This window comes from Rhinopithecus roxellana, chromosome 14 (assembly GCF_007565055.1).
Source record: "Rhinopithecus roxellana isolate Shanxi Qingling chromosome 14, ASM756505v1, whole genome shotgun sequence".
In the NCBI taxonomy this organism is placed as follows: domain Eukaryota; kingdom Metazoa; phylum Chordata; class Mammalia; order Primates; family Cercopithecidae; genus Rhinopithecus; species Rhinopithecus roxellana.
Genome location: NC_044562.1, coordinates 62,235,666 through 62,258,809, shown reverse-complemented (window position 1 = coordinate 62,258,809; position 23,144 = coordinate 62,235,666). Strand labels below are relative to the sequence as shown.

The window sequence follows — 23,144 nt, the reverse complement described above, 5'->3', positions numbered from 1 at the left end:
AATAATATTATTTTTTATTGCATCCTCAAGAACATTGTCAAATAAAATAAAAGTTGAATGAAAAATAATAATTTTAAGTTCTGGGGTACAAGAGCAGAATGTGCAGGTTTGTTACGTAGGTAAATGTGTGCCTTGGTGGTTTGCTGCACAGATCCACCCATCGCCTTAGTATTAAGCCCAGAGTACATTAGCTATTCTTCCTGATGCTCTCCCTCCCCCCACATGCCTGCCCCAACAGGCCCTCCCCATGTGTCCAATTATGTTGATCCCTCCATGTGTGTCGTTTCCCTCCACATGTCTGTCGGGGACACAGGGTTCTCACTGTTCTCACTGTTCAGCTCCCACATATAAGTGAGAACATGCAGTGTTTGGTTTTCTGTTCCTGCATTAATTTACTGAGGATAACGGCTTCCAGCTCCATCTATGTCCCTGCAAAGGACATGATCTCTTTCCTTTAATATTCCATGGTGTATATGTATCACATTTTCTTTATCCAGTCTATTACCAATGGGCATTTGAGTTAATTCTATGTCTTTGCTATTGTGAATGGTGCTGCAATGAACATATGCATGCAGGTATCTGTATAACAGAATGATTTTTACTCCTTTGGCTATGTACGCACTAATGGGATTGCTAGGTCAAATGGTATTTCTGCCTCTAGATCTTTAAGGAATCGTCACACTGTCTTCCACAGTTCCTTTCCACATTCCCTTCTCTCTGCAACCTTGCCAGCATCTGTTGTTTCCAGACTCTTTAATTGCCATTCTGACTGGTGCGAGATGGTATCTCATTGTGATTTTGATTTGCATTTCTCTAATGATCAGTGATGTTGAGCTTTTTTTCATATATTTGTTGGTCACAAGAATTTTTTTTTCTTTTGAAAAGTGTCTGTTCATGTCTTTTGCCCACTTTTTAATGTTTTTTTTTTTTTTTTTTTTTTTTTTTTTTTTTTTTTTTCTTGTATATTTGTTTAAGTTCCTTGCAGACTCTGGATATTAGACCTTTGTCAGATATATAGATTGCAAATTTTTTCTCCCATTCTGTAGGTTGTCTGTTCACTCTGATGAGTCTCTTCTGCTGTGCAGAAACTCGTTAGTTTAATTAGATCCCATTTGTCAAATTTTGCTTTTGTTGCAATTGCCTTTGGCATTTTCAACATGAAATCTCTGCCTATGCCTATGTCTTGAATGGTATTGCCTAGATTAACTAAAATTATTTTTAAAGGCAGTGTATGGCAGTGAAGTCTACAGTGACTTTTGTGCTGGAGCTGGTGGCTTGATTCCTGGGTCAGCAGATCTGCCCTGCTACTATTGTACCATTGGTGCCAATGTCAAGAAAACAAAAATAGCAAGCAATGTCTTGGTATTCATTTGAAAGCAGTTTGGCTTTTGGATCCCCTGAACAGGTCTTGAAGGCCCCCAGGATTCCTGGGACACACTTTGAGAGCCAGGGGCCCTGGGGACCTGGGACACACTTAGAGAGCCATTCCCTTGGCCACTGCTTAAATATTTCCTATGATGGTGAGCTCACTCCCCCGAGGCAGCCTATCCACTTCTGGATACTTCCTGACACTGCACTGTCATCTCACTCCCTGGGCCACTGAGCCGCCCTCTGGGGCCAAACAGAACTTGATTCTTTTTCTACACAGTAGTTACTTTGGTAGGATCACTCACTTACTCCTCCATCCATCCAAGCTTTCATTCATATAGTCAACCAACAAATATCTGTTTAGTCCCAACTAGATTCTAGATGCAGTGATGGGAGACAGAGATCTGACATTCAAAGATGGCAGTGGTTGCCCTCACACAGCTCACATTCCACAATCATATGGCTGATGAGGATATTGGGCCCCAGGTGGTGCTTGTCCACATGACTCATGTCTGAAACCTTGTTAAACTGACCACCATCTGCCTCAGACCCGTGCATCGCCCAGCCTGGACAGGGCCTAGAGAGAAACCATGAATACATTAGGAGTCAAAACAATAGCGCTGTTTCTTTCAGTCCCAATCACATTTTTCCTTCAATAACCACTTTTACAAGGAACTCCACTGCATAATTTTATTTTCGTAGTGTAAAGCTTGAGTGTTTTTGAGGACTCAAAACAAACTTAGTGACATATGAAAAAGCAAAAAGAATTTACATATGTCATTTCTAACATGGAATTCTTAATTATGGAACACATGGATGGTCATACTAAGATTTAATAATATTATGTTATCATGGTGCTTTTGGTAAAGATAATATTAAATATATCATTTATTTAATTTTAGACAGAGTCTTGCTGTGTTGCCCAGGCTGGAGTGCAGTGGTGCAATATTGGCTCACTGCAACCTCTGCCTTCTGGGTTCAAATGATTCTCATGTCTCAGCCTCCCAAGTAGCTGGGACTACAGGTGTGCCCCACCACGCTTGACTATTTTTTTTTTTTTGTATTTTTAGTAGAGATAGGGCTTCACCATGCTGGCCAGGCTGGTCTCAAACTCCCGACCTCAGGTGATCCGCCTGCCCCAGTCTCCCAAAGTGCTGGGATTACGGGCATGAGCCACTCTGCCTGGGCTATTTTTAACAGATGAACATATTTAGTTTTCCTTTGACATGTTAGTTTATATAATTAGTCATAATCTGAAATTTAGTTTTATCCTTAAAGAATGAAAAAAAACTATTGTAGGGTAAATATTAAAAATATAAAATTTGTGTCTAGAAAGTGACAATGTGCCTGACAGCTCTTTATCACACATACACAGACACACCCACACATGCTTGTGCAAACAGACGGGTGTGTACTGTCCCTTTCTTGCTCACTGCACTCCGTCTGTCCCTCCCGTGGGTGGCTAGGAGGCCTCTGTTCACACAGAGGTTGGACCCCTGCTGTGTGATACTCCCAGGGTGCCCTGGCTTCGCACTGACAAAAGTCTCTCCTTGGCCCCTTCCCTGTGACTTGGCCACTTACAGCAGTGTTAAGAGAGACAGTTATGAGTTCTATTTATATTCCTGAGACTCTACCCCCTTGGCTGTTGTATTTCTCCCTTCCCGCATTTTCAGCTGTGTCCTGTGACACAAACAGGAGCCCATCCTGACATCCGACTGAGCCTCCTCAGAGTCAAGGCACAGTTGGTCCCGCTCCTGCTGTTAATTGTAAGGAAGCTGCGAGGTGATGAGTGCTCTGTGCTTTGGGCTCAGTGCGCTGCATGAGGTGTAAAACCTTCAAGGGAGAGAGGGCTGATGATCACAGACCAGTGAACGGAAAATATTTGGCTCCCACGATGTTTCTGGTGTAAACAGATGGGGTCAGAGGCACTGACTGCAGGTGACTGCCCACCTGGGGACTTCCCCAGGAGTAACTCAGGAACCAAATTACAGGGTGTCAGGAAGACGGTTCTCTTGGTTACAAGTGGAAACCAAAGTCTCTGCTTTTTGTGGAACCTGATTCCTCTGTGCCACCTTCTTGTCCTAATGGGCACTTACCCTGTCTTTGTTTTCCTGGGGTCTCAGGCCCCTGGAGAGGCATAGGCTGTCCTCTGGACGCTTGGACACACGTGTTCACCAACCGTGGTGCCTGGGACCCACAGGCCGAATGCCTGGAAAGCCCTCTGCTGTGCTTAGGGCTGCCACATGGTGTGGGCATCCATAGTATTCAAACAACTGGAATTGCAAAACGCTGGGCTCTGGGCCCTGGACAGGCTCTGCCAGCCACACACACCTCAGGGCTCAGGCACTGTCTGCCCATGTGTCCCAGGGAGAGGGGAGAGGGGAGCCACCACCTTCAAGAGCCGATTCGTCCCCCTCGGACCCGTCTTGCCACTTCCCCTGACTGTGGCAGCTGGGCCTGGGGTCTCTGGGGCCCTTGGCGTCTCCCACCTCATGCTCCTGGGGACCCTCTCCTCCTTCCGTGCCTCATCCCCTGTAGATCTGCAGGACGCTCAGGTCTCACTCATTTAATAAACTCGCAGCCTCCTGAGCTCCCAGCCTCCTCCAGTGACTCTCTCATCTCCATCTCCTTCCCAGCCTGGCTCTTCAAGAACTCTTCATGGTCCCTGTCCCATTAAAGTAGCTCTCACAAGGGATGATGGGCTGTGCTGCGCCTCCCACTCCCTCATAGTCACATGTAGATGTCCCAGCTGCCACTACCTCAGGATGCGGGTTGGAAACAGGGTCACTGCAGAAGGAACTGGCAGAGACGTGGTCATGCTGGAGTAGGAGGGCCCCATCCAATCGGGCTGGTGTCCTCGTAGAAGAAGAAATGAAGGGAAGATGCTGTGAAGAGACACTGAGAGATGGTGAGGAGAGAGGCCTGGACAGAAAGGTCCCTGGTGCCAGAAAGGTTAGGGGCCACTGTGTTACAGATTTCCTTATCTCCTCCATGACAGCATCAGCCACGTGATGGGACTTACGTTTTAAGAGGATGACTCCTACAGACGAGTGTCACCCCTAAGAAAGGCACCAGCATTTGCTTGTAGGTGACCAAATGCTGACTGATGGTTCGGAAATACCTGAGAAACCTACAACAGTCTTATCAAATCCACTTCCCACACTTTGTGTTCCCGGGTGATCTTTGCCTTTCTTGTTTCTCCTCTTGTTTTGTTCTGCAGATTTGGGTGAAATGAGAGAGTCCTCATACAGATAGTCCAGGTTATATTTTTCATGCGACCACGTGATGAGTTCCATTTTCTGCATCGCTGGTTCCATCTGGTGTTTTGCATGCCCAGTCGAAGAGTCGGCTTGGACCTTGCCTATTGCGGCAATCTGAGGGCAAATGAGAGCTGGCCGATGGAGGGTCACGGAGAGCCGATTCAGGAATGACATTGTAGCACACGCTGCACATCAACTTTGTAAATCAGCAAAACGATGAAAGTTCGCAGATAATCAAGTGGCTTTGGAATTAAGATCTGAAGTATAATTGAGGGAAAGCTGCAATTTAAATAATTATCATGCACAAAAGCAGCATATTTAACATAATGATTTTGCAGAGGATTTTGTGTTAAAATTGTTTTAATTAGGAAAGATCGCTGCATCTATTAAAGTACTTTACAAACTGCAAAGAGAAACCGAGATAATCATCCCCCAAAAGCTTAACATCCTTCCTTTTTCTCCACCCCAAAGATACACACCTCAGTAAGATCACTGGCTGTGAGATGAGAGGGAAATTACTTTATTTGATCAAAAAACATACTATACACGATAATTAGGGAGGACCTCTCTGATATGATGGCATTTGAGCAAAACCTTAAAGCAAGTGAAGGAATGTGCCACTTGGTGTATTTTTAATTATTTACTTATTTTTGAGACAGAGTCTCCCTCACTCTGTTGCCTGGGCTGGAGTGCAGAGGCGATTCTCCTGCCTCAGCCTCCCGAGTAGCTGGGACTACATGCGCCCATCACCACGTCTGGCTAATTTTTGTATTTTTAGTAGATACGGGGTCTCACCATATTGCCAAGGCTGGTCTCGAACTCCTGAGCTCAAGTGATCTGCCTACCTTGGCCTCCCAAAGTGCCGGGATTACAGGCGTGAGTGACCATGCCTGGCCATATTTATTATTCTTCTTTTTTAGTCAAGGGCACAGGCTCTGAGGAGGGGGCCTCCAGAGTGCCCAAGGTGCAGCCAGGACAGCAGAGCAGCTGTAAGGCGGCGGCACAAGGCCGGGGGTGGGGACAGAGACTATCATGCAGACTGTTGTAAGTGGGGGAGCCATGGAATTTCATGTCTAGATCAGGGCACCTTTAAGAATGACAGAGGGTGCTGTTAGTTTTTTAATTTTTACTATTTTCTGAGATAGAGTCTCGCTTCATCACCCAGGCTGGAGTGCAGTAGCACGATCTCGGCTCACCGCAACCTCCGTCTCCCAGATTCAAACGATTCTCCTACCTCAGCCTCCCGAGTAGCTGGGATTATAGGTGCTTGCCACCCTGCCTGGCAAATTTTTGCATTTTTAGTAGAGACGGGGTTTCACCATGTTGGCCAGGCTGGTCTCGAATTCCTGACCTCAGGTGATCCACCTGCCTCGGCCTCCCAAAGTGGTGAGATTACAGGAATGAGCCACTATGCCTAGCTGGGTGCTGTTATTAATCGAACATAAACTGGGCCTGACACTACAAAACTGAAACATAGATGAACCTAACCTATGGGCACTGGTTTCATTCCGAGCGAGAGAACTGGGAACCGTGAGCCGAGACATGGCATGATATGTCTTCTGTTTTAAAAGGATCACTCTCCTGTAGGAGGCACCGGCCCAAGGCACCGCTCTGCCATGAAGCCAGGGCCAGCCAGACCTGCCCGCTCTCTCGCCTCCGCCTCCGCAATACTTTATTTTGTCCACGGGGTGTTTGCCTGGAAGCTGAGTGACTCAGGCCGTGTTGCTGCCATTTCCTTATCGTAGCTGGATGGTTTTGCACCCGAGCCCCACAGCCTGGAGGCAGGGGCTGGGACTCCCTTGAGGCAGAGAAACCTCCTTTGCACTGTCGGAGGCAGCGTGCCGGCCTTGCTGGCCTGGCTAGACCTGTGGCACGCTACCACTCTACTCACTCATGCCAGTTTAGTTCATGGCTTACAGGCATCTCTGCTAGCTCCGCAGCAATCTGCTCTGAAAATCAGGTGCTCTGTGCAGGAAACACTCTCTGGAGGCCTATTTCTCATTATTTTAAAAGGCAAAATTAAGACGCCTTACATGTTAACCACCTCCCCTCCCCAGCCGATGTTCTGTCGGATAATGGAAGCACACTGGGCAAAGCCTGCTCACTTCCTGAAATAATGATAAGAGGAAAGACCAGGTTGTGAAGAGACATGAGTTGCCACTTTGCTTTTGGTTGAATGAAAAAGGGACAGGAGGAGAAACCCCTATGTGTGTATTTACACTTGCAGGTGCTCAGAGACAGGCAAGAAGCTGTCCACCTGGATTTGCTTGGAGGCATGGGACTGGAGGCAGGCATGGGACTGGAGGCAGGCATGGGACTGGAGGGAGAAAGACTGCTATTTTAAAAAACATGCATTTCAGTATCATTGTCCTTGCTACAGCAAATAGGAACTATGTAATCAAATAAAACAATAGAATGGCTTATAATAAAAATAAATATTATGTTTGGTTGTATGTCATAGTTTTAGAGTTTGATTATTGACTTTATAATTTTTACAGTGGAATGGGTCCAATTTTCTTTGAAAATATTTTTGTTTCTAGAGTTAGGAAATTGTGACCTGTCTTTAGGGGAGTTACATTCTCTATTTGGCTTTCTTTTTTCTTTTCTTTCTTTCTTTCTTTTTTTTTTTTTGAGACGGAGTCTCGCTCTGTTGCCAGGCTGCAGGGCAGTGGCGTGATCTCAGCTCACTGCAACCTCCACCTCCCAGGTTGAAGCGATTCTCCTGCCTCAGCCTCCCGAGTACCTGGGACTACAGGTGCCTACCACCACACCAGCTAATTTTTGTATTTTTAGTAGAGACAGGGTTTCACCATGTTGGTCAGGATGGTCTAGATCTCTTGACCTCGTGACCCACCCACCTCAGCCTCCCAAAGTGCTGAGATTATAGGCATGAGCCACCACGCCCGGCCTATTCAGCTTTCTACTATTTGTTGGCTTTAACAATTAAAGCAATCTAGTTATTGCAACTCTGTCATTTTCCATTCTTACTATGTTTTTAACCTTCATTTATCATATATTACTCACTTCCATCGATTTCTGTCAGCTCCTGGGCTCTCCACTTTGTCTGATGTATGTTTATGCTTTTGTATCAGTGTGATGCATTTACCTTGTTTTTCTTTATAATAAAGTTGAAGATCCAGTGCCATTTGTCCTTCCTTATTGTCCTCATTTTATTTTAATCCTAATGACTTTAACAATTATGTTTTCAAGTTCAATAAATAATCCTGTTGGGATTTTAATTGAAATTGCGTTATCTCTATAAATTACCTAGAGCAGATTTATCATCTTTCCCTTTAACCAGAAACATAGTCCATTTCTCCATTTATTCAAGTCTTTTCTCATTTCTTCCTTTTAACACTCATAGACTTCAATTTTCATAAGGTTCTTATACTTTTCTTCCATATTTAGCCCATCATTGATTGTTAAAAATACATTTTGCCACTTTCTTTAAAGTATTCATTTTTTATTTCCTTTTCATGTCCTTGTATTATCAATAATTTATATTGTGGCACTAATTATATTAGGGGCAAAGGTCATCTACATTGTCCTTTCCTTTCCTGGGAAGACCTATAGTATTTCTCCATTAAGCTATCTTGTTTAAAAAATATATTTAAAAAAAGAGTATAGCTGTCTTGTTTAAAATAAAAGAACTTTATATATATATATGAGTATAGCTGTCTTGTTTAAAAAATACTTGGTTTTTCCTTCATTCCTTCATAACATACCTATAGACTATTTTATGCCAGATTCTGTTCTGGGAAAAGGCAGTGAACAGAAGACATGAAAATCCCTGTCTTTATTGAGCTTACATTTTATTATGCTGTGAATTAACCTTTTCTATTTAAAAATTTTAAAAATAAGATGAGTAATTTTATCACGTGCCTTTTCTGAATGAACTTAAAATGATCAGCCTCACAGGTGGGGAACCCAGCAGAGCCCACTGGCCAAGGATGCCATGCTGTGGGCCTGAAGGCTCCAACCAGAAACTTTAAAATATAGCTTTACATCTGATAAAGAAGCAGTTGGGAGGATAGATGTATCGTGAAAATTGTATTTTACTGGAAAGGAAGAAGCCCAGGGCAGCTGCCATTGATTAGTTAGCTGTGTGATTTGGGCAAATCATGGTATCATGGTGGGAACTTGGTTAAGTTTTCCTCTCTGCAGAAAGAATGGTGCAATTGAACTAGCTTTATTCATTTAGTTATTTAAAATAAGTATGTATGCCTAGTAGACAATTTCCACAGATCCTTTCAGCTCTGGAAACTCTATGATTTACATGTGACAAATGCTGAGGAGGGCAATGTTAATTTTTTACATAATTTATTCCATGATTAATGTTACTTTCTTAATAGAAACACACTCAATATAGCCATCTGCCTTTACATTCTTTTATTTGCAAAAGCTGGATAAGAGAAACATGCGTGCCTGATATCTTTCAGTTAGCAAATGTGAGGTATGGAGCATTTGGTCAAGTTGAGGGCTATTAAAAATTTATGCATATTGTCAAAAATTCTTGCACAAATGTGAAAATGCCCATCTCCAGAGTTTGCCATGATTTAGAAAGCAGAGCTACCACAATGATCAATCTTTCCCCTGAGATCCGACACTGAGCTTCAATGGACCTCACCATTTCAGACTCACAGGACAGAGATTTATCTGTGTTTCATCAAGTATGAAAAATATGTGGATGGAGGGGTTTCCAGCTGGTCCCCCCCAAGTCATCCAGTCACCTCCATTAATGTCAGCAGGCTCATAAATTTTTCCTGCATTCTAAAGAAAGCAGCTTGTGCCACTGCACAGAAGCCTCCAAAGGTGGCAGTTGCTGCCTATAAATTCACTTACACTCAATAAAGGCAACTGACTGCACATGGCCTTAATTACCATGGCCCTCCTTGGGAAACTGAGGGGCTCACTATTTCTCAAAGGAGAGGAGGAAAAAGTGGTACGCGAAGCAAGGCAACCTCTTAGCGGCACATTACAAAATCTGATTTATTCATTGATGTGTCTACTTATTACCAGGATAGTCTTAGCAGTTATCACTCAAGACCGAAGCGTCCTTCTTGATTTGAAAGTATTATCTTGAATTCTACTCAGGCTTGAATCCTACAGGAACCTCCCTATCCAACCTTTTTTTTTTTTTTTTAATTTTATTAAAAGGAACAATATCTTACTCAGCACACAATGGCTATTTTGGTTCTGGTTACTCTTCTACTCAGAAAATGAGATGCATGCATTATTTTCACCTTTCTTAAATATTTACTTGTGTAGAAAAATGAATACCCAGGGAAGAAGAGAGTACCTTAGGAAGGGATGGAAAGATTCTCCCGTTCAAAGGCACTGTCATCCCTTTCTCTTCACCGACCCATCATTCAAAACCTGCGCCATCATTCACCCAGCAACCCCAGCAAGCCTTCCTCATTGACAGGAAGAGGTCATTCCCTTTTCTAACTCAGGAATCCAGAAAGCTTAGGAAAACAGACATAGGAGAAAGGTTAGGTTAGCAAAATGTTCCGTCATCTACATTTGAATTCACTTCTTATGCCCTACTTTTGAAAAGAAGTAATCTTTTACAAGTAGAAACAAGAGTCAGTTGAAGAAAAGGACAACTTTAAGGTCTAGAGGCAAACTTTGAAGATTCCCCCAGCCTTATTTGATCAAGTGCTAAATGAATATTTATCACATTTACAAAACACAAAGGCCTGATTGTTTCTGCTCAAAGCAGCACATACATGTTGACATACGTCTCCAAACAACACAGAAATTAAGAGCTTGCTAGAACAAACCGAATGGCTCTACATTTAAAGAACAGCTCTGTCCTCTGCCGCAGATGCGTTAAGTACTGTAGAGAACATTCCCAAGTCCTCTTACTTCCCCAGCTACAGTGACTGCAGCAGAGATGCAATAGATTTGAGGCCCTCCACTTTCCCAGGATAGCACCAATTCTAATTTTTTTTTTTTTGAGACAGAGTCTCACTCTGAGGTTGGAGTGCAGTGGTACAATCTCAGCTCACTGCAACCTCCGTCTCCTGTGTTCAAGTGATTCTCCTGCCAAAGCCACCTTAGTAGCTGGGATTACAGGTGCCTGCCACCACACCTGGCTCATTTTTTGTAGTTTTAGTAGAGACGGGGTTTCATCATGTTGGCCAGGCTGGTCTCGAACTCCTGACCACAGCTGTCTCGGCCTCCCAAAGTGCCGGGATTACAAACGTGAGCCACCGTGCCCAGCCCAGTTTTAATTTTTCAGTGGTGTCCTTCCCCTCTTTCGAGTGATTCTCTGCCCTGGATGGCATGCAGGGGGTAGCAGTGACTGCTTAGCCCACGGCTTCTTCAGGTCATGCCCCATTGGCAGCAGCAGGGATCTCATTTGTCACTTGGATTCCAGTGGGATGGACAGAAAAGCACAATAGAGGGTATACTGGGACCCAAGGGTGCAACCTGGAACAGCCTACAGGTCCATAAAGAGAAAATCCATTCAGTGCATTTGCCAAAGAGCCCCGAATCTGTCTTTCAACATGACTTGGTGCCTGGATAAACCAAGAGAGCCTAGAGTTGCTGGATGTTCTTAATTTGTTTTACTGTGACGACTGACATCAAAACCTGCAATTTCACGTGAGCGTGCACCTGTCCCTAAGGCCTCAGTGAATAATGCCTGGACCTTAAGTTCTCATCCCACCTCTTCCTCCATTCAACCTAATACATTTTCCACCAAAGCAAACAGTAGAAAAAGTTATTTGCCTTCTCATATGAGTAACCTATGCATGGTTCACATCTCTACAGATCACAGCTGCTTTTGAGAATTTACTAAAAATATAATTACACAAGGAATTCAAAATAATAAGCCTCTAACTCACCTCTCTGTATGTGACCATCAGTCTCCCTCTGTCTTTCTAAAACCTCTTTTTTCATGCTGAAAGTAATTCACGCTCCATGCAGAAAACGGACTATAAAGGGAAAGAATACACACAGCCACGGTCCTCAGAAGATATCTATTGTGAACCTTCAGGTGGCTTCCTTTGATGTCCTTAGAAGTCCTCAGAGAGAAGAATTCTGAACTTTCTCTTGAGAAACAATTCCAGTTTTACACAATGCTCGCGTTTCAAAAAGTCTTTACTCACCCAGATTGTAGTTCTCAATCTGACAGTAACTAGGCAGGTTTTTAGCCAAGTTACCTGACTTTTCTGACTCTGCTTTGTCATCTATAAAATAATTGGGGCAAGCCACAGCCAGCTTTCTCAAATCACACGATTCTTCTCCTTCTCTCTTTCTCCCCTCCTCTGTCTTTTTCTCTTTTCCTTTTAACTACACAGAACCATCACTACGCTCTGCATGAAGATGCTAAGAAGTAGGAGAGAGGCAATTAGGAGTTAGGAAAGACCCGGGTTCCCAGGCAGCACCTAGTGAGCCATGTGACTTTGTGCAACCACCGTCTGTTTCCAACAAAATGCTGACCACCTACCACTCCTCTGCAACATGTGGCTGAGGACATTTGTGCTGGCATCCTCAGAAGGAGGAGACCCACTTGGTGTTGTGGGAATCAGAAACCTGAATATTAATTCCAGCTTCACCTGTTACAAGCCATGAGCCCTGAAAAAGCCACTGAGTATGTCTAAGCCTTGGGTTCCCATGACAGCTTTCTGGGGCAGCACCTGGTGCCGTCCCCTTGCCTAGCAGGAGCAGTAGAGAAATGCAAGTTCATCTGAGAGAAAGGACCAGCTTTTAAAGGCGTGACTAGTGAGGGGAGGTGCTGCAGGCCTGAGAGCTCGGAGATACTAGCAGGGAGAGCATCAGGCTGGAGTGGAGGGAGGAATGTGAAGACGTGACATTCTGTCCATTGCCCGAAGCTTTCTGGACAGTGAGTATGGTCGCTCTCGCTATTTGCGAATTAGCTCTCGAGTTCGACTGGCATCTACTGGGAAGATGACAGACAAGGAATCCGGAGGTCTCCCCAGGTCCCGCAAGCCTTCGAATGACAAAGCTGAACTCGCAGAACTGTACACTGAAAGGGGAGAATTTTACTGCATTTAAGCTGTATCTTAATTTTAAAAATGAAAAAAAAAAAAAAACCAAAAAACCAAAAAAACAATGAAGTATTTCAAGACCTCTTCCAGAAAGAATGTGCATTTGCTGGCGATTTGGAGGCATGCCCTGGAGACTCAAGAATACTGTGTGCTGTTTTTTTCTTTTCTTTTTTTTTCCAGTTTGTCTGCCCTGTTTTTATCCCCTCGGCTGCATGCCCACCCCCACCACTGGCAGCCCTTGTTCTCCGCGCCTCCACCACCAACCAGTCTCTCCTTTTGTAGGTTGGCAATGCAGCATTTTGAGCCACAGAAGCTGTGTACAGCTGTGAATACAAAGGCCCCAGACTCCAGAATAAAAACATGGGGTACTATGGATATGGGAAACATCCAAATTGCAAGTCATTTATTTGGGAATCTGATAGACTTTCTATAGGTTTAACATGATTACTGAGGGTGTATCTTGTGCCATATATTGTTCTAAGGGCTTTATAGTTACAAATCTATATTACTGTACCTATGAGGTAGGTACTATTACTATCCCTACCTCCTTTTTAAGATGAGGAAATGGAGGCACAGAAAGGTTAAGTAACTGGCTCAAGGTCACACAGCCTGCAAGTGATAGAGCCGGGATTTGAACCCAGGCAGCCTGGCTCTAGGGCCTCTGCTCCTCTGCACGTGTGTGGCATTTACAATGCATTTGTTGATGAGAGATACAGAAGACACCATGACATCACAAGACTGAAAGCAGTGGCTGGTCTACACCCTCAGTCAGGCTCGTGTGCTGAGGACCCTGACAACCTCAAGCCCCCGAGTTTTCCCAGGTCACCCCACTTCTGACTGATTATGTGTTGGCTTAAAAGATGGAATGTGCCTACCTGATTTACAATCACTTTCAGATTCCTCAAGCTTACGTGAGTTAAAAGGAGTCTGCTAAAATCAGACTAGCAATGCCCCTCGGCCAGTGCCAGAGCTGGCACCTGATAGGAGTGGGGTAGAGGGTGGGTGTTTACTCCCTCTGTACTGAAGAATGAGCTGGAAGTCAGGCATATTTTCAACAAATGAAGTAACAAGCGCAGATGGTGGAGAAATGGCAATGCTCCACGATAGTGTAATTTGGAATTTTCACTTGGAAAGACCGTGAGGCCTAGAATCAGTCCCAGGGTCCAGAGATGACAGCCACTAAGGTAGCTCCGAAGCCCATGGGGAGATGAGGAGGGGCTGCTGCATCTTCAGGGGCAGGAGCCCACAGTCCCAAGGCTTCAGGCTTCTCTGTTATCACCCCAAGGGGCTGGATGAAATTACAGCTGAGACCCCTTTATGATACTTTAACGTGAAGCTTATTGATACATCCTGAGACCTAGATGGCAGTTCAAGCCGTGAGAAAACCAATCAGAGCAAGATGTTTTCTGATAACAAGTGTACCCATGACTGCTTTGTCCAAGATGGGAGCCACTAGCAACAAGGGGCCATCTAAGCTTAAATTTAAATGAAATAAAATGAACTGAAATTAAAAATTCAGATCCTCAGTCACCCCAGCCGCCTTTCAAGTGCTCAGTGGCCACACGTGGCCAGAGGCTACCACACCAGACAGTGCACAGCAAGCACGTTTCCACCACTGCACAAAGTCCTATTGCACAGCCCTGGTCTGGACAAACACAAACGTCTGTAATTTCCTCCATCGTTAAGAATGCTATTCATGAATGAAAGGGATTATGATGCTGTTGAGAGTTGTAGCAGACACTGAATAATGATCCCTAAAGATACTGAGTGCAAATTCCCAGAGTCTATAAATGGTCTTGCATATGGAAAAAGGGGTTTTGTAGATGTGATTAGATCCATAAGAGGGGGAGATGATTGGGGATTAGTCAGGTATGTCCTAAATGCAGTCTTAAGTGTCCTATAAGAGAGAGGTAGAAGGAGATTAGATGCACATAGAAGACGACTGAGGTGATGTAACCACAGAAGCAGAGAACACAGTGATGTGACCACAAGCCAAGGAATGCTGGAAGCCCCCAGAAGCTGGCAGAGGCAAGGAAGGGAGCTTCCGGAGGGAGCACAGCCCTGCCAGCACCTTGATGTCAGTCTCCCAACCTGTGAACTGAGAGAAAATAAATTTATATTGTTTTAAGCCACCAAGTTTGTGGTAATTTGTTACAATTCAACAGTAAACCAATACAAGGGTTAAATTAGTTAACGTATAAAGCACCTCACTTTCCTGGTGTAGAATTGTAGAATGAGTGCTCAGTAACTGTGAGTCTCTATGATTATTATTATTGAATACACACCTAATGTATCCAACCACCAGAATGGTTCTAATTACAGGGGAGGCCAGGGGCGGGGTACAGGGAAGGAGCCCACACTTGAGTTGTGACTCTGGGAGGAGGAGACAGGGCCAAAGGTTTAAGTAGAGGGCATCAGTGTTTGCTTGATGAACAACTGAATCGCCTCCAAACCCAAAGCATGTTCCTTAAATTGCAATATTTGACAAAAATAGCTATCTCAAATTGTTTATTCAGTACAAAGAAAAATAATCCAACTATCACACTATCTGGAAAATTCTAGGCCTATAGAGCTTAAGTATGAAGCAAGAGAAAACACACCGGCGTGGAGGCAGGACGTAAAATCCAAGAGAATTAACTAAAAAACTACAAGAACTAATGTGGGAATTCACTTAGGGATGCACAAAGTACATACAAGTCTGCAACCAATCACAAGGAAAATACTGGAAGAAAATCTCATTCAAAACAGAAAATATACACATAAAATGCATACTCTCAACAAGTAATTTGTGGGGCCCAAGTATTTTATTTGCATCACCTCATTTGACCCCATAGAGTCAGAGAAGTGATACTCAGGGGCTCCCAGCCAGCAAGGGGGCATTCGCTGGCAGAAATCGTGCAATGGGCTGCTGGGACAGTATCGTTTTTCTCACTGTTGCTTTCTTTTCCTCTCTTTCTGGCTTTCCTATAAGCCAGTTTAAAAAAAAAAAAAAAAAAAAAGAAAGGCCGGGCGCAGTGGCTCACGACTGTAATCCCAGCACTTTGGGAGGCTGAGGCAGACAGATCACCTGAGGTCAGGAGTTTGAGACCAGCCTGGCCAACATGGTGAAACCCCGTTCTCTACTAAAAATACAAAAATTAGTTGGGCATGGTGGCGGGTGCCTGTAATCCTGGCTACTCGGGAGGCTGAAGCACGAGAATTTCTTGAACCTGGGAGGCGGAGGTTGCAGGAAGCTGAGATCGTACCCCTGCACTCCAGTCTGGGCGACAGAGTGAGACTCTGGCTCAAAAAACAAAAAAAGGCAAATGATAAACTGGGAAGTCATTATTGCAATAATTCAAAAGGCTTTGGTGTCTGTAATACATATATAACTACATTTTAGAGATCACCTAAAGAAAAGAAAAAAAACACCCAAAAGGGAAGCGGATAAATGACTGGGCATTTTACAATGCTTGTGACAAAGAAACCATAAGATTCTTTCACCTCCCTATTAATACAATGCACACAAATTAAAAGATGACTGAGATACCATTTTTCTTTTATCAATTTGGTAAAATATTTAAAAAGATCATAATCAATTAACTAACTAGTGCATCCATGCAATCGAAAGTGAGGCCATCAAAACAAAGATGGTTTTCTTTGGAAAAATATTTTAAGGACAAGGGAAAAGTCAATGTTAAATTTTTACAAATTGGAGAAAGGATTCCTAAAATTGTAATTAAAATATATATGTGAAAGAAAAGGACTGGAAGGAAATTTATCAAAAAATTTCATGGTAGCTATCGTTACATCCTCACAGATGATTTCAATTTTCCTCTTTAAGCTCTATCTTGTGAATGCTCTACAGTGATCACTACTTTTACCATTGGGGAAAAAAGCTTCATGTACAATAATGTAAAAATTGAATTAAAAAACAAATAACCCCTTTTGGCAACTATAAGTGCTAATTCAATGAGATATGCATAAGTATTCCGAATCGTGGGAGTGCATATTAACTGTATCTTTCAAGAATTTCTTGAGCCGTCATTGTGTGTCCTCTTGGAATTTATCCTGAGGACTGGCCGTGTTTCATGTTTCAAAAGACAATATTTGCTTTTTATTTGCCTTTGATTTAAAAAAGCAAGGAAAGGGATTTTATCAAAGTCAATCAGATAAGTGTAATCCAATTAAGGAAAATAAATTCAGTCTTGACCTTCCATTACTTCAAAAAGAGGCATTTTTACATCTTTGTGAAGTCTGCACAGCACACCCACGAGGATAACTCTAACTGGCCTCCAAACTGTCAGGTCAAGGACACCAGATGAAGTGTTCTCAAGGGACAGGCCAGTGAGGGTTGGATCTTCAAAGGGTGCTCATAAACCCTGGGACAACTGAGAAGGCGCTCCCGGGATGACATCCAGAGCTGCTCCCGTCTCCCACGACCCTGCCGGGACCTCAGGTGGGGAAGCAACTCACAGCCATGGCCAGCTCTGTCTCCCTACCCTTTGGTCAAAAGATGGTTGCCACGGGTGTCCAAGGTATTACATTCACTGACGTTTCTAAAATCAGGGTGTCTTAAAAACGTAAAATCAACCCAAATAGATGGCCTTTCTTTTTCCTTACATATATGTTTTAGTGGTTTTTATTATAAATATAAAAATAACACTTATTTTCTCTACTTCTAACAGTAGAGAAAAATATGAAACAATAAGTAACCCTACCACTCTAGCCCCTAGAAGTAGCCATGCTGACAGTTTCTGGTGTATCCTTCCTGAAGTTTCCATCCATCTGCAAATATATATTTATTTTATTTATTTATTTTCTGAGGTGGAGTCTTGCTCTGTCGTCCAGGCTGGAGTGCAGTGGTGCATTCTCGGCTCACTGCAACTTCCAGCTCCTGGGATCAAGCAATCCTCTCGCCTCAACCTCCTGAGTAGCTGAGATTACAGTCACCCGCCACGAAGCCCAGCTAATTTTTTTATTTTTAGTAGAGATGGGGTTTCACCATGTTGGCCCAGGCTGGTCTCAAACTCCTGACCTCAGGTGATCTGCCCGCCTCAGCCTCTCAAAGTATTGGGATTACAGGTATGAGCCACTGTGCCCAGCCTACAAACATAGATTTAATAAGTTAAATGTGTTTGTGAATATATATACACATGTATATATATGTATATATACACATATATACATATATACTATATATACACACACACATATATATATACACACATATATAAATATTTTAGCATATTTGGCATTACAGTTGTACATAGTGCTTTCAACTTGGTTTTGCCACTTAGTAATAAATTAGATTTTACCCTGTCTATATGAAAGTAAAGAATCATTTCATTTACAGAAAATATATTTTTGAATACCTATTCTTTGACACACGAGAAAATGGGGGAAGTTCCTGATAAGGGAAATTCATGAACATTGAGCACACAGCATATAATCCTTGTTAGCTATGGAAAGGACAGTTTTAGGTGTACACCAAAGTGATTTAATCAGAAGACTTAAATCTTTTGAAACAATGCCTTTCTACCTGCATTTCCATGATTGCCAACTGCACAAAATCATCCCAAGTATATTTTCTCCAGACCCAATTATGTAATTGAATAAGAATGAAAAACTGTAATACCATTGGCTTGCACCATTCACTGCTTATTCATGAAATTTATATACCAGTTCTACCCTGCTAGCAGGCACAGTCTTAATGGGACCTGCAGTTTACATGGGAGGGGGGCATCTGAGTGAGCAGTGGCCACAGTCTGGGAGAAATGAGAGTGGCCCACACTTAAGAGGTCTAAGCACCCTTTGTCTGTTCACAACTCCGTGAAACAGGGACAATTCTTGTCCTCATATCACAGATGAGAAAACCTACGCACAGAGAAGCTAAGTGACTTGCCCAAGCTTACACAGCCATTTTGTGGGAAGCAATGACTCCAGTTTGCATTCCTAATCATTTTGCCAAACTGCCTGGAGGAGCAAAGTGGAGGGGCTCTCAGAGCTCAAGGAGGAGACGGAAGGAACCTGGGAGGGAATGGTCAGGGGGCTTTCATCACAAGTCACTCTCAACTGGAACAACAACTCAGTGGGGCAGCACGGTGAGGGAAGGAAAGAGAGGAGTGAGGGTGGGGACCCTGAGTCCTTGGGAGCCATCCTGTAAGAGCCTCAGTCAAAGAGCGGGGTGAACGCTGAGACCGTAGCGGAAGCCCCGGAGTGGCTGAGGAGAATCTGCGAACTTCGAGGCGGGGCTCATCTTCCCACCTGGGCAGCATTTTCGATGGTAGCAAAATGGAGGGGACCTGATGGATAGGCCCCTGAGACATGGGCCTGGCAGCACCTATGTTCATGGGGGAGAACCAGCAGCCAGCAGAGCCGGGCTCAGACCCAAGAGGCTTGGACTGTGGGTGGCCAGTGCCTGGGGACAAGTGGCAGAAACCATGGGCTGCAAAGGAAGCCCCCAACAGACCAGGTGGGCCGGACCAGCACAGCCACACATGGCTGCAGAAACCCACCAGGGGCTGGGTGCGGTGGCTCACACCTGTAATCCCAGCACTTTGGGAGGCCGAGGCGGATGGATTACTTGAGGTTAGGAGTTTGAGACCAGTCTGGCCAACATGGTGAAGCCCTGTCTCTACTAAAAATACAAAATTAGCCTGGTATGGTGGTGTGCACCTGTAATCCCAGCTACTCGGGAGGCTGAGGCAGAAGAATCACTTAAACTTGGGTGGCGGAGGTTGCAATGAGCCAAGATCACATCACTGCACTCCAGCCTGGGTGACACAGCGAGACTGTCTCAAAAACAAACAAACACAAAACAAAAAACCACCAGGGTATGAAATGGTGTGCCTGGCACTCTTTGCCCCAGCTGCCAGCTGTTAGTGTAAGGATATGGAATTTCCTTTTACAGTCAGATGCAGTAAGGAGAAGAAAAATGGGGCAAGATTCTTGAGAGAGAGACATTTAAATTGACTTTAAATTTACCCACGAGAGACAGTTAACCTGAAAGAGACTACTTTAAACCAGAAGAGACGAAGTCATCTATAATTGGCAAATGCAAGTCTTCCCTCCCCGACTGCTTTTTAAAATTATTTATTTATTGTCTTTTTTTACTGTGACCCATTTTTGATGAAGATGCAAGTCTTACACCATGAGCAGGAGTGGGAGTCTGAGAACGATGGTAGTGATTGGAAAACTGGGTTTTGGTATTCTGGATAACAGAACATGATGATTTTAAAGAACGAAAGCATTGGTATTTTTGCTGATATACTACCATTACCGTGATATATTTCTAACAGCTTTATGGAGGCCTGAGTGATATACAATAAACTGATCATATTTCAAGGACAGAATTTTATAAGTTTTGACAAATGTATGCTCTCATGAAACCATCCCCAGAAAGCAAGCAGGAAAGTGACGGAGAAAGGAGGGCTATGTGCACATCGATACCATCTGCTCAATTAACGCAGCCCTCTGTCTCCATTCATCATCATCAGTATAGAATTTACACAACATCAAATTCCTCATTTTAAATACTCCCTCATTCAAAATATCCCATTTTGCTATAAAATATCTCTGATAAATAAGACATAGAAAGAAAACCTCACAAATGTAATCAATTTTGAATTTTTAAAAGTCATCACTTTTAAAATTGTATTGTAGGAAAGGATGGAACTCTCAGTCAAAAGCATGTCATCGTTATGCCAAACATTCGTGAAGAAACTTTGGTATAAAACTGAAGTATTATTGAGGAGATAGTGTATTAGGATCCCACATAAAGTTAATACAAGAAGTTTATAGTACTTTAGATTTTTGTAAATCACTGTAAAAGTAATTGATATGTATTAGATACCTATTGCTGCATAACAAGTCATTCCAAGCCTTAGCAGCTTGAAACAACAAACACATATTGCATCACAGTTCCTGTGGGTGGGGAACTAGATGTGGCTCAGCTGGGCACCTCTGCTTCAAGGTCTCTCACAAGGCTGCCATCAAAGTGCTGGCGGGGACTGTGGTTTCATCTGATGGCTCACCTGGGTCAAGGGGATTCACTTCCAAGTCTATGCCTGTGGTTGGTGGGTAGCATTTAGTTCTCAGGCTGCTGGAGGGGGGCCCTCAGCTTCTCAATGGCTGTTGCTCGGGAGCCTCCCCCAGCTCCCTGCCATGTGGGCCTCTCCACTGGGCAGCGGACACTATGGTGGCTGACTCTTCTAAGCCAGCAAGGGAAAAGGCAAGTGAGAGAGCAGGAAAGGCAAGCAGGATGAAGGTGATATCCCATCACTCTAGCCGTATCCTTGTCTTTGGAAGTGAGTTACTAGGTATATCTTACACTTCAGGGGAGGGATCACTGGAGGCCAGCTTAGAGGCTGCCTGCCACAGATATCTTTTAATAGAATCTTTTGAGAGAAAGTTCGATTTTTCTACTGCCAACATTTAAATTCTCTGGTCCTGATGAGCTAACCACAGTTGGCGTCAGAACATCTTGAGACCTGATGTGATATGATGCAATACCCCATCAAGAAAACAGATGGCCAAGTCTGCCTTCTATGGCTCCTGGGATTTATCATAACAATCTGCCCTCTTTTCTTCCCTTCTTGAAATAAAATTGATTTACTCAATTTTGAAAAAACTCTTCTAATTAGGTTACCAACAAAGTGTTCTGCTGTGTAGAAAAATTCTCTGATGAATACCGTTTAAAAATCATCTTTTGTAAACAAGTTTTAACTCATTTAACGTTTCATTTAAGAGCATTAAAGAACACCCTTAAATATGAATACGCCTGGAGCCTTGTCCCCAAAACTACCTATCTACCCATTTGATAAAGTTTGGATGCCCCCTCCAAATCTCATGTTGAAATGTGATCCCTAGTGTTGGAGGTAGGGCCTGGTGAGAGGTGTCTGGGTCATGGGGGCAGATCCCTCATGGCTTGGTGCTGTCCTTGCTATAGTGAGGGAGTTCTTGCAAGATCTGGTTGTTTAAAAGTGTGTGGCATCACCCCCCACTGCCAACCCCACACTCTCTCTTTTGCTCTTGCTCTTGCCATTTGACACGCCTTCTCCTGCATCACCTTCCACCATAAGTTGAGTTAAAGCTCCCCAAGGCAAACAGGAGCAGATACCAGCACCATGCTTCCCATAAAGCTTGTAGAGCCTTGAGCCAATTAAGTTTCTTTTCCTTAGAAATTATCCAGCGTCAGATATTTCTTTATAGCAATGCAAGAACTATGTAACACACCATCATTTCAAGGAAACCTGGTGGCCAGGTGTCAAGTCCCAGGAATCAGCAGCTGCCTGAAAGCATTATGACCGAGAGGGACCATGATCGAGAATCTCAAGCTTCTTACAAGTAGAGAGGCTGGCTAGATGCCAGAAGGGAAGGTTGTTTCTGGGTCCCGTGGCTTTCGGACAGACCTGGCATGTGAAGTCCTGCCATCCTGGGGCTATGTCATGCTCCCATTATATTCCAAGCCATGTGGTCACAGAGGCACTGTGTGGGCCGTTTTTCCATATTAAAAAAAATTAATTTCTGAATTCTTAGCCCTGGCATTTCACACTTCTAAAACGAAGCCAAGAAAACTCATATCAATATGCTTCTGTGCTTAAAAACATACAATAACCTCAGACACTAAAGAACAGACTGTCTGGACATATCACGATGTAGCTCATGTTCACCTGCATTCAATGAACCAATGCCGGATCTGGTCTTGAAGGTTCTCCTTGATGTCCAGGCCTTCTATCAACTTTAGGTCATTCTTGATGGTAACCAGGGCTTCCCTGTAGTCCTCTTCATGCTTCGTCTGCACCTCGTTCCGCAGGCGGTCCACCTTTTCAGCCTGGATTACTGTAGCACTGACTTCATTAAAGAGAGGAGGTGGATTCTGAAAATATATACGAACAAAAAGGTTTGAGGTCATAAAAGTTACAGAGCTGGCAAAAATATCAGAAACTAAACAAATGTGTTAATATCTTCCATAGTGTCCTAGCAAAGGCAAATAAGAAATACAAGCATCCAGAGGAAGCAAAGCTAACTGAGTGCATTTACTCAGTGTATTTAATCCAAAGTCCCTGACGTAATGCTTTATGTTCTTTTGTTTTGAAGTTTTCAGCTTCAATATGTTTGAGGTTTCTCTCTTGTCAACAACATAGATTTGGATTTAAAAAACTCAATCTGAGAATTATAGAAAAGAAAAATTTTATTCATTGTATAGAAGAAACATTTGGAGATAATCTTCTTATCTTAAGTTTCTTATCTAACACACTTTCTTGGTTTTGTTTGTTTGTTTGTTTTGTTTTGTTTTTTTCCTTTCCTACCTTCTGCTGGATTTATGGAGTTAGTTTTGTTCATTCTTATCATGTAGTGGTTTAAAAATTATACATCTTATTTTAATCTTCTACTGGTTATCTTAAAATTTTAACATGTTACTTAACATCTATATTTCTATCTGTCTAGAATTTATCATAATCTAGAGCTTCTTTGAACAAGTATAGGACCTATGCATGTGTTCACTTTTCTTCCC

The 23,144-nt window shown here is 43.3% G+C and overlaps 1 protein-coding gene across 1 annotated transcript in view; it reads right to left on the bottom strand.

Annotated features, from left to right (window-relative positions):
* The window catches only part of IQCA1 (IQ motif containing with AAA domain 1), a 175,243-nt gene that overhangs the window by 104,457 nt on the left and 47,642 nt on the right, over positions 1 to 23,144 (bottom strand). Inside the window, 1 exon segment of the mRNA XM_030916569.1 lies at positions 22,300 to 22,505. Coding sequence (XP_030772429.1) covers positions 22,300 to 22,505 — 206 coding nt within the window.